At 40.3% G+C, this 15,567-nt stretch overlaps 1 protein-coding gene across 1 annotated transcript; it reads right to left on the bottom strand.

Annotated features, from left to right (window-relative positions):
• Window positions 1-391: 391 nt before the first annotated feature.
• LOC101139234 (uncharacterized) lies at window positions 392-14,991 on the bottom strand. Its single transcript, XM_019018856.3, has 2 exons — window positions 14,937-14,991; window positions 392-2,033 (listed from the first exon to the last, which is right to left on the bottom strand). Exons 1-2 carry the CDS (start codon window positions 14,989-14,991, stop codon window positions 1,525-1,527), a joined length of 564 nt encoding a protein of 187 aa, XP_018874401.2. The 3' UTR covers window positions 392-1,524.
• Between the last annotated feature and the right edge of the window lie 576 nt (window positions 14,992-15,567).

Genomic DNA, 15,567 nt, shown 5'->3' with positions numbered 1-15,567 from the left:
GAGTAGCTGTGATTACAGGTGCCCGCAACCATGCCCGGCTAGTATTTTGTGTTTTTAGTAGAGACGGGGTTTCCCCATGTTGGCCAGGCTGGTCTCTAACTCTTGACCTTAGGGGATCCGCCTGCCTTGGCCTCCCAAAGTGCTGGGGATTACAGGTGTGAGCCACCCCACCCGGCCCATTTTTAGTTTTAAAGCATTTCCATATGGCCTGTGGTCTGTTTGGAAACAAGACATTTACAAAGTCAAGGAAATCATAGTTTGTGTGATCACCCAGGAACCTTGTAGGATATACAGATACTACTGAAGAAAGATAGGAAGGCACTTATTTTAACTCAGAGTCCACCTGACACTCTTAGCACTGCCCCCCAAATTTCATTCTAAATGCAATAAATTCATTTTAATGTCTTGATTTTTAATCGAAGCAAAAGCAATACATGTGTATAGTTTTTAAAAATCAAACAGTAGAAAAAGGACATATATGAAAAGTAATAGAACTGTCCCTCCTTCTCAACTCTTGCTTCCCCAAATCAGAAACACAAACTTCTACACATGCTTGTTTAGAGATTACACCCCTCTTTTTCAATAACATGCCTTTATTACTATTTCTTGACTTAATGACATGAGGCATTTTCTGCTGACTTCCTGCCGCCCCCCTCAGCTCTCCTTCCCCCTGAATATAGTCATATCACTAATTTTTAACTCTTCTGTTGGCTACCTGGTTCAATGAATAGCAAAGTGGAATGCTCTGATTGGATTTTCTCATCACCAACTCCAGAGTCTTGATCCATGTGCCAATATTCAAACAGATTCCCTTTCTCACACTTTTGGCAACTGTTCAAAGCCATGCCACATCTGAGGTTGCTTCATATGTGAAACATAAGTTTCTTGCACAGTTTTTAATGTTCTTCCCTGTAGTTTCTTTCTGTCATTTTTTTTCCCTTTGGGTTGAAGAAATGTATGCCTTCCAGAACATGTTATTAATGTCCTCCAGCTTATTATTCAATCCATCTATTGCTTAGAATTCATTCCATTCAGTTGGGTCTATTCACTTCGATTCTAACTGGGGAGATTTGCCTGCTGTCTGAGCCATTCTTGTTCAGTTTATCTTTCCTTAAGTTTTTAGTTACCTTTCCCCGTTTTTTTTTTTTTTTCTTATTGCATTCTGTGCCCATTGTCATTTCCTAAAGTTCGTGCTGTTTTCTGTTTTACGGATGCAAAAACTTCTCAGATATTTTTAAGGATTTTCAAATTTTTAAGCTGTATTCTGTTCCTTCAAATATATCCTTGAGAGTCAATTTTTCATTCTATCTTAGACGATTTTGGTTATATTTCAGGCTTTCCACAAATGCTGGTTTTTTCTTTTTTTGCCACCCATTTATACTAAAAGATGAGGCAATGGAAAGAATGAGTGGCAAGTCTGCATGCACGAGCGGAGTTGGTCGCTTTGCTCTAGGGTGGGTGAGCAGGTGGGTGGAAGTCAGCCATCCTGACGAGGAGCCCCCAAATGCCACAAAGTTAGTGGCTCTAAATATATACCTGCAGGTGGACGTTGAGAATCACCGAGGCCAGAATATAGAAGTAAAAGAAGTTCTTGCGCAGCCGCCAGGCCAGGTCGAAGAAGGTGAGCAGCGTGCGCGTGAGCGTCTTGCAGAAGGCGCCGTACGAGCCGCGGGTCCCCGGCGAGCGCGACAGCCGCACCGCCAGGCCAGACAGGGCCGCCGCCGCCATGGACCTGATGCCGCCTCCCACATAGTGCCCAGAGCCCAAGGCCTCCATCAGGCTCCGCTGACTCACCGACCGTGGGACAGAGGGATGGACGCGGGAAAATACGGGCGGGAGGCCTCCTGGGCTGCTGCCGATCCGAGCTGCGCTGCAAGGCGGAAGCCCTCCTTTCCCGGCAGGGCTCTGGCCCCAGCGGTCACTGGCGCCCTGCCAGGTTCCGCCCCGCCCCACGGGGTCCGCGTGGCCTAGAGTCAGTTTAGCCTGACTGTCCTGGCCCAGGCCCCAGAACCCCAGGAGGGGTAGGGCACGTGCTGACGTGGGAGACCTAGCTTCCTAATCCGGGCTGTCTTTTCTTTAAAATTATGTTTAATTTTTAAGTTTTTTTCAGTTTTTAAAGTTTTAACAAAAGGAACACAAAACTTGCTCAAAACGATATAAAATGTCCTTCATAAGCATGATCTTGAGCAACTCAGAAGCACAAACCCATTTCCTGTCATCCCTTTAGGAACGTTTTTCAATCCTCAACTCTTGAGCTAGTACAAATATACAAAACCCGCAACTTTTCTGGACATTAAAATGTGTGCATTCTGCTTGAATAATTCAAGCAATACTTCTGTTTTTGTGTTAGATCTTTCGTATTCTTCTGATTGGAAAAGTCATTCAATCAAGTTTTTAGAAATTTTCAAAGCAGAAATATGTAAAACAATAGAAAGCAAATTCCCTGCATAGCTTCACTTTCCCCTCCTACCCTTGCCATGAACTACTATTACGTTTGCTGTATCTACTTCCCGACTTTATGTATTGATATATTGCTCTTACCTTTTCAAGAATGTACATCTACTTCACTCTCTTTGATGACTGAATAGTGGTCTATGTATATGTTGACTAATAGTGGTCAATAATTTATTTAACCAGATCCCTATTGATGGACATTCTGAATGTTTCTAGTTTTTCATATGTCAAAAATTGTTTCAGTGAACATCACTGTACATATGAATTTACAAGTGGCAGAACAGTAGGAATAATATGACCCCATCTTTGTTTATGAAAACAATTACATATACATATACATTTAGTGTTCAAAGCCAAAACGTTTTACTAATACATGTGATTGATCAAAAAGTTTAGAGATCAGGGCTCTATGTTACCTTGAGTGTTAACAATCTTAATTTTTTTATTACCAATATGATAGGCAGTACATTTCATTATTCTTCTAATTTGCATTCATTTAATTGTCAGTGCAGTTGAGCAACTTTTCTAAATTTCTGAAGTTTTCAATATTGTTTTTCTGATGGCTTGTAAAACATTAAACATCATATTTATTATGAGAAAAGTAAAATTCCTAGGCTCATAACCCCCTAGAGAGAAAGACTACTAATTTGTATATGTTTTTATCAATTGTTTGCGTATATTTATAAGCACAAACATGTATACGCACATAGATATATTTACAAATCATAAAACAAAAATGGAATCAGATAAATATATGCAGTCCAGGCGCTCACGCCTGTAATCCTAGCACTTTGGGAGGTTGAGGCAGGCGGATCACCTGAGGTCAGGAGTTCAAGGCCAGCCTGGCCAGCATGGTGAAACCCTGTCTCGACTAAAAATACAAAAATTAGCTGGGTGTGGTGGCACTCGCCTGTGGTCCCATCTACTCAGGAGGCTGATGCAGGAGAATTGCTTGAACTCAGGGGTGGAGGTTGCAGTGAACCGAGATCGTGCCACTGCACTCCAGCCTGGGTGACAGAGTTAGACTCGGTCTCAAAAACAAACAAACAAAAACCAAATAAAACCAAACAAACAAAACAACATATGCCCCCACCTTTGCTTTTAAACATAATGATATGTCTTGCATATGTTCCCATGTTGATACTTTATTGGCTGTGTGTTATTCCTTATGGATGGCCAATAATTAACTGATCTCCTGTTGATGGATTTTTGGATGGTTTCAAATTTTTCGCAATCGTAAGCAATGCTGAGATTAATATTTTGCATGCACATCATTGTACACCTTTCTGATATTTTCCAGGGATACATTCATAGAAGTGGAATTCTTAGGTCAAAGGGTTTTCATGTAAGGATTTTGATACGTATTGTCAAACTGCCTTCCACTAGCTTGTACTAATATATACATGAACATACCGTCAGCGGTTCCTAACAATTGGCATTCACATTCTTTTAATCAGTTGACATTCTGATAGGTGAAAAGGGTATCTCACTGTTGTTTTAATTTGCACGTTTTGATTACTAGCAAGGTTGCTCCATTTTAGCCAATGTCTCATTAACAAGGCAAGTCACAGAGCAAATTCAAGAGAAAAGAAATAGATCCACATATTAACAGTTCATTTTTATGTGTATATAGCATTGCACATCTGTATGAAAGGAACCACTCTGTCAAGTTTTGCCGTCTTACCGGGCACAGTGGTGCTTATCTGTAGTCCCAGCTACTTGGGAGGCTAAGGTGAGAGAATTGCTTGAGCCCAGGAGTTTGAGACAAGCTTGGGCAACATAGCAAGACCCCCATCTCTAAAAATAAATAAGTAAATTAATTTTTTTAAAGCTTTGCAGTCTTAATTTTAATAGCTATTTCCAATTCCTATGTAAAAAGTTGTTCCAGGCTGGGTGTGGTAGCTCACACCTGTAATCCCAGCACTCAGGAGGCAGAGACAGGAGGATCGCTGGAGCCTTAGGAGTTCGAGAACAGCCTGGGTAACATAACGAGACCCTATCTCTACAAAAAAAGTAAAAAATTAGCTGGACACGGTGGCACAGGTCTGTAGTCCCAGCTACTCAGGAGGCTGAGGTGAGAGGATTGCTTGAGCCTGAGAGGCTGAGGCTGCAGTGAGGCGTGATTGTGCCACTGCACCCCAGGCTGGGCAACAGAGCAAGACCTTTTCTCAAAAAAAATTAAATGAAATGAAAAAGTTATAACAATTCCCACTCCCTCAGGCAATTTACAAAGCTGTTCATTTCTCCACACCCTCACCCATATTATTATGTATTATTTTAATATCATAATGTAAAATAAAATACTTTCTAATTATTATTATTTATTATTATTATTATTATTATTATTTGAGATGGAGTCTCGCTATGTCGCCCAGGCTGGAGTGCAGTGGTGCAATCTTGGCTCACTGCAAGCTCGGCCTCCCAGGTTCAAGCGATTCTCCTGCCTCAGCCTCCCAAGTAGCTGAGATTACAGGCATGTGCCACCACACCCGGCTAATTTTTGTATTTTTAGTAGAGACGTGGTTTCACTATATTGTCCAGACTCGTCTCAAACTCCTGACCTCAGGTGATCTGCCCACCTTGGCCTCCCAAAGTGCTGGGATTACAGACGTGAGCCACCACGCCTGGCCCTAGTTATTTTGAATTTACCTATATTTGATTACTGCTGTGGATTAATATTATGCTTATTGGTCATTTGTAGTGGCGTCAAAAGGAAGGAGAGCCAGATGGGTGGGATGACTGGTGGCCAGGCAGAAGGCTTACAACTAGGCTGTGGAAACCCCAGGGGCGATGGCTGTGACAGCAAGGAAGAGGGCTAGGCAGCCTTCTCCTCGCCTTTTCATATCTCCCTGCCCCTCATATTGCCTAGGCCTTGGCCCCTTTGCTCATTTCTATATTAAAATGTTTGCCTAGGCCGGGCGCTGTGGCTCATGCCTGTAATCCCAGCACTTTGGGAGGCCGAGGCGGGTGGATCACGAGGTCAGGCGATTGAGACCATCCTGGCTAACATGGTGAAACCCCGTCTGTACTAAAAATACAAAAAAATTAGCCGAGCATGGTGGCAGGCACCTGTAGTCCCAGCTACTCGGGAGGCTGAGGCAGGAGAATGGCATGAACCCAGGAGGCGGAGCTTGCAGTGAGCCGAGATCACACCACTGCACTCCAGCCTGGGCGACAGAGCGAGACTCAGTCTCAAAAAAAGAAAAAAAAGTTTGCCTAAGGCAGACAGAACAGCACATGCAGCCTAAAATTGATAAAATCCCAACCAGAGCCCTGGGAGAGAAACAGAGTGGTCAAAATGGCCTAAAGTAATGCATTAAGCAAAGGAAATGCACCCTTCTCTCTCATGCTACACACCAAATATGAAACAGTAGAATTAGGTCAAAGTTCTTCTCTTTGGAGAATTATACAAGTCATCTTTTGCTCTTCTTTCTCACGGTAGAGTGCATATACCTTGATTCTTTTGTCTAAACCACTCACTCTATATATACGGGAAGAGGCCAGGCATGGTGGTTCACGCTTGTAATCCCAGCACTTTGGGAGGCCAATACAGGAGAGTTGTGTGAGCTCAGGAGTCCAGAACCAGCTTGGGCAACATAGGGAGACTTTGTCTCTATTTAAAAAAAGAAAGAAAGAAAGAAAGGAAGGAAGGAAGGAAGAAAGAAAGAAAGAAGGAAGGAAGGAAGGAAGGAAGGAAGGAAGGAAGGAAGGAAGGAAGAAATCAGCCACTCGTGGTGGCACATGCTTGTAGTAGTCCCAGCTACTCAAGAGACTGAGGCGGTAGGATTGTTTGAGCTTAGGAGATCAAGGCTGCAGTGAGCTATGATCTCACCACTGCACTCCAGGCTCGGTGACAGAGCAAGCTTCTCTCTCTCTCTCTCTCTCTCTCTATATATATATATATATGTATATATACACACACATATATATGTTATTTACATATGCTTATGTATGTGTGTACATATATACATACATATACATGTACATATAGGAAGAATATAGTACATATACATATAATTTTTTGCACTGCTACCATTGATCTATAGATAGTAGATTAAAATGTAATCTGAGGTTGTTGTGGTGCAAGATACTCAATTGAACACAGGTATTTACCTTCCCAAAACAAATAGAAACAATTATAAAGAAGTATAAATTCATTCATAAAAGCAGTGGAGAGGGTGAGGATGGCAGAGCAAAGACTTTGATAGCTTCCTGAAATGAATGCTGAGTGGATCAAACTGAAAAATAAGTCAGAGTATAGTGCACCAATGATTCTCAGGAAAAGGCTGCAGCATAGGTGGAAGCCATTTTCATGGAAGAAGCACCCTCTGCTCTCCAGGTACAGAGAGTGGAAGTGGGAGGATCACATAAAATGAGATGATTATTTGAAGAACTATTTGGATCTATTTCTTTTCTCTTGAATCTGCTGTGTGACTTGCTTTGGTCAATGGGACATTGGCTAAAATGGTGCACGCAAAAGCTGGAAAAGTGCTTTTGCATTGGGGCTTGCTAGTCTTGGAAACCTGCTGCCATCATGCAAACAAACCAGATGTCAAGAGATACATGCTCCAACCATCCTTTTTGGCCCAAACTCATGCCAACCAATCCCTAGAAGTAGTGTCACTGAAACCAACAGCAGCAGACCACAGACATATGAGTGAGTTCAGCTGATGCAAGCAGAAGACTAGCCAGCTGAGCCCAGCCCAAATTGTCAACCCCCAACAATCGTTAACTAAATAAATGGTGGTTGTGTAAGCTTTCGGTGGTTTGTTTCACAGCAAAAACTAACTGATAACCATGTCCCAGAATAGAGCTACTGAATGACAATCAAAATGGTTTGACCCACAGTGCTCTCTCATGGCAATTAATTAATCATAGGAACCCTAGGACTGATATACAGACTTGATCTGCTTAACCAAAGGAATTTTGGCAAACAAAGTTGGGTCACCATGATAGAGTGTCACAGCTTCTCAGTTCATATACCCAGATTCCCTAGAATAAAAGGGAGACTGAGTACCTTGAGGAAGGATGCTATGGCAACATTGCAATTATGTACTATAAATATTCCCAGCTATCCCCAGAAGAGGTCTGCAGCAATTTACCAAGGTAAATGTTCAAATACACACACTCTTCGGGGATTATGGGACAATAGCTCTGAGCTGCCACTAATCCTGGGAACTCAGAACAACACTGTTGCCCACAGTCAGAGTGAGGGCTTGTGAAGATCAAATGATAATTGGAGTTTTGGCCTAAATTCAACTCATGGTGGGCTCAGTGGGTCTATAAATCCACTCTGGTGATTTCCCCAGTTGCTGGATTTACAGTTGTAATCAATAAAACTAGCAACTGGCAAAACAGCTCAATTGGCTTCCTGACCTGCAGAGTGAGAATCTTTATGATAGGAAGGGCCAGGTGGAAGCCTGGAACTTACTCTCCCTTCCAATTATAGCAGTGATAGCAAACACATGCATAGCACTTATTACATGCCAGACACTCTTTCAAGCACTTTCCATATGTTAACATATTATTCCTCAAAACAGCACTACAAGGTAGGTACTATAATTGTACACATTTTACAGAAAAGGAAATTAAGGCATTAAAAGCTTAAGTAACTTGCCCGAGGTCACTACTTAGTAATTGGTAGAACTGGAATGTAAACCAGAAACTAGCTTCAGAGTTCATGCTCTCAACCACTGTGCTACACTGTCAAAATAGTAAACCAAAATCAATAGTACATGCAAAGGAAACTGACAGAAATTAGGGCCATCATCAAGACTCAGAAAATTAAGGAGTAGTGATCCCTATTACATTCCTTTTTGATGAACCTGTTTGACTAGAGAAGAATACAGAGGAAGCTTAAATTAGAAGTGGTATATATGGATTGGCCTTGAACAGGTTCTGGAGGCACAACAAAGGTACCTAAGCAGTGGCTCACACTTCCAGTGTGTTCACACCTGCCACACTGCCTTCTCTTTTGCAACCCACACTTACAGTTTCATGGGGACTGCTTTGGGCTGAGTTGTGTCCGTGCCAGATTCATATGTTGAAGCCCTAACCCCCAGAATCACAGAATGCGACTATATTTGGAGATAGGGTTTTTAAAGAAGTAACTCAGGTTAAATGAGGTCATTAGGGTGGACCCTAATCCAACATCACTGATGTTCTTCTAAGAAGAAGGGATTAGGACACAAACACACACATAGGGAATACCATGTCAAGACACATGGAGAAGACGGCCACCAATAAGCCCAAGAATAGAGGCCTTCAGAAGTGACTCAGTCCATTCCTGCCACTATGACAAAATACCTTAGACTGGGTAATTTAAAAATAATAGAAATTTATTTCTCACAGTTCTGGAGCCTGGGAAGTCCAAGATCAAGTTGACAGCAAGTTCGCTGTCTAGTAAGGGCCTGGTCTCTGCTTCCAAGATGGCACCTCGAACACTGTTTCCTCACATGGCAAAAGGGACAGAAGGGCAAAAGGGCCTAGCTAGTTCCCTCAGCCCTTTCACAAGGCACTGATCCCATCCATGACAGCAGAGCTCTCGTGGCCTAATCACCTCCTAAAGGCCTTACCTCTTAACACTCTTGCATTGGGGATTAAGTTTCAACATGAATTCTGGAGGGAACACAAACATTCAAATTGTAGCAAAAAGAAACCAATTCAGCTGACAGCTTGATCTTGAACTTCTAGCCTCCAGAACTGTAAGCAAATACATTTCTGTTGTTTAAGTCACCTGTCTGTGGTACTTTGTTATGGCAGCCCTAGCAAACTAATACAGGGACCTCTGTATAACCAGCTATTTGAAGAGTAGAACATTTAAACCTATTTTAGCACATTTCTGCATGACCTGAGGGCACCAGCCAGAGCACATTGTTGTAGATCACAGCCCCACACAGGGTAGCCCGGAAGGTCACTGAAGAAGAGTCTTTTCTGAGAACATAATTTCAAGTGGTATATCTGGTTGTTCACTTTGCTTGGAAGGAGAAGTGGCCTAAGGTATGGCTCTATACCATATGGTTCAGGGACTTGGAATGAACAAAATTTATAGTATTGGTAACAAGAAGGTTTTGGGGAAGTGGTATGTGATTGGACCTCTACTAATGGTAAATACATTTGTGTTCCATATAAGTGCCCAACAGAGGGCATCAACTGTGATGGAGGGTCTCGATAACTATATGAACAAGATTACTTGCATTAGAATGTCAACCTCTTTCCCCAACTATCTTGAAGCTTACTCAAGGGGCCAATGTACAAAATGCCCATGGCTGCAGAGATGAAGGCTCTACATGGGCTCAATTGCATGGGCTTCCCCTCACCACGGCTGATCATAAAAGTTGTGTGTCCAATCCCAACTTCCCAGCAGCAGAGGCCAATACTGAACCCCCAGTATATACCACTTCCTTGTGTGGGAGGGCGAGGGGACTACAACCAGCCATCTTGTGGAAGGCTGTTCATAAGATAATAACTTATGGGGCTGCTCTGCCTAAGGAGTAGCCATTCTTTATTCTTTTACTTTCTTAATAAATTTGCTTTCACTTTGCTCTAAAACAAAAGATAATAACTTATGGGACTTTGGGCATCCTTTTTGGGGGAGAAGTCAGGTTTGATTTGTTTTGGTTCCCTTCCATTGTGCAGGGGACTGCAGTATCAATTTGCTTTCCTTGACTGCAACACTTCAACCAGCAACACTTTCATGGGCGTATTCACAATTATGATATTTCATACCATACTGCTTATGAATAAAGAACTCATTTTATAGCAATAGGAGGTAAGAAAGGCCTAAACAGAATTCACACTAGTTGTACCTTATTCTTCATCATCTAGAATGGTATATTGCCTATTTAACATCCGTTTTCAAATATTTTCTTCCTGTGCCCTTGATTTTGTCCTCTGCTGATTTAGAGATCTGATTAAGGAAGGATAACATCTACCAGTAGAAAAAACAATCATTCCATTGGATTGGATGTTAAGACTTCAACCTAGTTATTTTGAGCTATTTTTGTCACTGGACCAACAGGCAAAATATAGGTTTGATCGGTGTGATTGATCCTGGTCATCAAGGGGTTAATTGGTTGATCTTACATAGGGCAGGCAGGTAAAACTATGAGACTCTGGAACTCCTCCTAATACTGTCATGTTCAATGGTAAATGTTAATAAAAGATTAGAGCCCTTGAGACCACAAGGGCTCAAGCCTCTCAGTAATGAAGCTTTATCTCAGCCCACCAGGCAAAGATAATAAGATAGCTAAGAAACTGGAAGAAGGCAAGGGAAAATGGAATCGGTAGTTGAAGAAAGAAGTTACATAACTACCAACTATGGCCTTGTGACTACTTTCAGAAACAAGGTGGAAGTAGCTGTTCATATTTTTTTTTCCTTATTGTGTCTGCGTGTATGTGTGCGTGTGTGTGTGTGTGTGTGTGTGTGTGTGTGTGTAGGGCATTTTCTTCACCCTGCCACTTTATATAAGATACTTTGATTGATGGTAGTTAAACTTCATAATCCAGTCTATAAATTACAGAGTATCAGTACAAGATTTTGATGACCTAAAGAGGAATACACATTGTTCAACAATCCTGAATTTAGAGCTGGATTTAATAACTTATGAGACTTATGAGACCTTGGGCACCTTTTGGGGAGAAGTTGAGTATGATGTGTCTTCTACAAGGCATAGTTGAACTATGTTAGGTGGCAGCATGTTATTATTGCTGTTGTTGTTATTTATAACTTTAAGTATGGAAAAAGAGTGTATAGGTACCTATGGTTATTTAAAGGTAATATGTTGCTAAAAATGTGTTGGATATCAAATTGTTTGGATAGCAGTGGCCTATATTTCATTAATTTAAATGGGAAAAATAATAATGTATTCACAGCTTATCCAAACCAATTTTCCCAAATGTCATTAAAACACTCTTTAAAAGAAATCACAGATGACACAAACAAATAGGAACATATCCCTTGCTCATGGATGGGAAGAATCAATATTGTGAAAATGACCATACTTCCCAGAGCAATCTGCAGATTCAATGCAATTTCCATGAAAATACCATCATCATTCTTCACATAACTAGAAAAAAAATCCTAAAATTTATATGGAACCAAAAAGGAGCCTGCGTAGCCAAAGCAATACTAAGCAAAACAAATAAATCTGGAGACATCACATTACCCGACTTCAAATTATAGTACAAGGCTATAATTATCAAAACAATACTGATATAAAAATAGGGATGTAGACCAATGGAACAGAATAGAGAACCCAGAAATAAAGCCAATTACTTCAGCCAACTGATCTTTGACAAAGTATACAAAAACATAAATGGGGAGAGGGCACCCTATTAAATAAATGATGCTGGGAAACTCACTAGCCATATGTAGAAGAATGAAACTGGTTCCCCATCTCTCACTTTATACAAAAATCAACTCAAGATAGATCAAATACTGAAATCTAAGACCTGAAACCATAAAAATGTTAGAAGATAACATCAGAAAAACTCCTGAACATTGGCTTAGGGAAAGAATTCATGACTAAGACCCCAAAAGCAAATGCAACAAAAACAAAAATAAATACATGGGACCTAATTAAACTAAAAAGCTTCTGCACAACAAAAGAAATAATCAACAGATCAGACAGACAACCCACAGAGTGGGAAAAATATTCACAAACTATGCATCTGAAGAAGAGCTAGTACTCAGAATCTATAAGGTACCCAAGCAAATCAGCAAGAAAAAAACAATCCCAACAAAAAGTGGGCAAATGACATGAATAGACATTTCTCAAAAGAAGATACCCAAACAGCCAACAAACATATGAAAATATGCTCAACATCACTAATCATCAGGGAAATGCAAATTAAAACCACAATGAGATACCACCTTACTCCTGCAAGAATGGCCACAATTAAAAAGTCCAAAAGCAATAGATGTTGGCATGGATGTGGGGGAAAAGGGACCACTTTTACACTGCTGGTGGGATATAAACTAGTACAACCACTGTGGAAAACAGTATGGAGATTTCTTAAAGAACTAAAAATAAAACTACCATTCAATCCAGCAATCCCACTACTGGATATCTACCCAAAGGAAAAGAGTAATTCTATGAAAAAGACATATACACTCACATGTTTATAGCAGCACAATTTGCAATTGCAAAGATATGGAACCAACCTATGTGCCCATAAACCAACAAGTACATAAAGAAAATGTGGTATAATACACCATGGAATACTACTTAGCCATAAAAGGGAATGAAATAATGTCTTTTTCAGCAACTTGGATGGAGTTGGAGGTCATTCGTCTAAGTGCGGTAACTCAGGAATAGAAAACAAAATATCATATGTTCTCGCTTATAAGTGGGAGCAAAGCTATCAGGACACAAAGACATGAGAATGATATAATGAGGCCAGGCGCGGTGGCTCACGCCTGTAATCCCAGCACTTTGCGAGGCTGAGGCGGGTGGATCACCTGAAGTCAGGAGTTCAAGACCAGCCTGGCCAACTGGTGAAACCCCGTCTCTACTAAAAATACAAAAATTAGCCAGGCGTGGTGGCGGGTGCCTGTAATCCCAGCTACTCAGGAGGCTGAGGCAGGAGAATCCCTTGAACCTGGGAGGTGGAGGTTGCAGTGAGCCGAGATCGCACCACTGCACTCCAGCCTGGGCGATAGAGCGAGACTCCATCTCAAAAAAATTAAAAAATTAAAAAATTAAAGATCAAAATCATATCAAGTGCCTTTTCTGACCACAATGATATGAAACTAGAAATAAGTAACAGGAGGAAAATTCACAAATGTGTGGAAATTAAACAACATGCTCTTGAGCAGCCAGTGGGTCAAAGAAAAATCAAAAGGGAAATGTAAAAATATCTTGAGACAAGTGGAAACACAGCATACCAAAACATATGGGATGCAGCAAAAGCAGTTCTAAGAAGGAAGCATATAGCAACAAACACCTACATCAAAAAAGAAGAAACATCTCAAACTACCTAATGTTACACCTCAAGGAACTAGGAAAAAGAACAAACTAAACCCAAAGTTAGCAGAAGGAAGGGAGTAATAAAAATAAGAACAGAGATAAATCAAATAGAGAATAATAAAGCTATAGAAAAATGAATAAAACTAATTCTTGAAAAAATAAAATTGACAAACCTTTACCTAGACTAAGAAAGAAAAGAGAAGACACACAAATAAATGAAATCAGAAATGAAAGTGAAGACGTGACAATGGATGCCTCAGAATTTTTTTTAAAAAGTATCATAAGGGACTATTTTGAACAACTATATCCCAACAAATTGGATAATCTAGAGGAAATGGATGAATTCCTAGAAATCTACAACTTACCAAAATTAACTTAGGGAGAAATAGAAAGCCTGAACAGACCAGTAACAAATAAAGGTACTGAAGTGGCTATTAAAACATCCCAACAAAGAAAACCCCAGGAACAGATGGCTTCACGGCTGAATTCTACCAAGCATTCAAAGGAGAATTAATATCAATCCTTTTAAAAACTTTTCCAAAAAAAAGAACTAGGATGGAATACTTCCAAATTTATTTTATGAGGCCAGTATCATCCTGGTACCAAAGCCAGACAAAGACACAACAAGAAAAGAAAACTACAAGCCACTATTTCCAATGAAAATTGATGCAAAAAACCTCAATAAAATACTAGTAAACCCCATTCAACAACACATCAAAAAGATTACACATCTCGTTATTTAATACTTAATAAACTCACTAGTTTATATGTTTGCGTGCAGTATGTAATACTATATACAATATGGAATATGAATTACACTCTCATTCCACACTGTAGCAAATACATTCTGTAATGGAAATATACCATCAAGATTTATGTCTGCATTTTAATTTGTTTCACTTTTTAAATTATCATGTATATAATGTCATAGTAATCAAACAGTATGGTATTAAAGAAGAGATAAACAAACATATCAATGGAACAGAATAATGAGTCCAGAAATAGACCTGCACTTATATGGCTAATTGGTTTTTTACAAAGATGGAAAAGCAATTGAATGGAGAAGGATAGCCTTTCAACAGATGTGTTGCTATAATTGAAACATCAATAGGCAAAAAGAAAAAGAAACATTGAACCTTGACCTAAAATAACACTTTATTTAAAAATTAATCCAAACTGGATTATACATCTAAATGTGAGACATAAAGCTATAAAACTCTAAGAAGAAAACACAGGCAAAACGAAATCTGTGGGACCTGGGATTAGGCAAAGGATTATTAGGTAAGACACAAAAGCACAATCCATAAAATAATTGATAAATTGAACTTTATCACAATTAAAAACTTGTGCTCTTAAAAGACATTGTTAAGAAAATGAAAAGACAAGATATTGTAGAGAATTATACAAGGCATGAGATTTTCCCCTACTTATCAAACAGTTAACCTGTTACTGTTTTGTGGGTACTGGCAGAAGACATGGGACTCCTGAGTCAGAGACAAATGGCCTTATTACTTATGGCAAAAGCAGTAGCCAGGGCATCAGCATGATGCACATACTGGCTACCCATGTTCCCACTGGTTATCTGTGCTCCCCAAGTCTCACGTTGGTGAAGCAAATGACCTATCATGGATAGGGACACAGAGTGGGCTACATAATAAGGGATGAACAGTGAGCTTGGGGAATTCATTACTGTTACAGCAAGTGGAAACAAACCCTCTCTGTCTGAGGGAAGACATCATCTCATCCCTCAAGGCTGTTTTCAGTAATTCAAATACAATCCTGTGAAATGGCCAGGTAGAGAGCGGCTGGGGTCTTCCAGTCTTGTCATAATCAGCAAAAATATGTGCAAGTATACCCACAGCCCATGGTGGATTGACTCTCTCAACAAGCCACCCATCAGCCCAACACATTCTTGGCCAAATATGGAATTATACATGAATACGTCACTCTGATTAATCTGACCAACAGAATCTGGGACCAAATCTGTTTAATTAATCTCATAAATCATTTTCAACAGAACTCCATGCTGCAGGACGAGGCCACCTTGCTGTAGTGACCCCATCCACACCTCGCAAAGTCCTGGTCTCATTTAACTCTGAAGAAATCCCATGAGGACAACTGGGTCTTCTTTCAAACAGTAAGA

Source organism: Gorilla gorilla, chromosome X (genome assembly GCF_029281585.2).
Source record: "Gorilla gorilla gorilla isolate KB3781 chromosome X, NHGRI_mGorGor1-v2.1_pri, whole genome shotgun sequence".
Lineage (NCBI taxonomy): Eukaryota > Metazoa > Chordata > Mammalia > Primates > Hominidae > Gorilla > Gorilla gorilla.
The sequence above is the reverse complement of the archived record's forward strand: the minus strand, read 5'-3'. Positions and strand labels throughout refer to the sequence as shown.

What these genes read in the sequence shown, in the direction of transcription:
- LOC101139234 (XM_019018856.3), bottom strand. Translation starts at nt 14,991, where the DNA reads ATGGGTAGCCAGTATGTGCATCATGCTGATGCCCTGGCTACTGCTTTT. An exon ending in GGCTACTGCTTTTGCCATAA is followed by an intron (nt 2,034 to 14,936) that starts GTAATAAGGCCA and finishes CTCCCACGTCAG; the next exon opens with CACGTGCCCTACCCCTCCTG.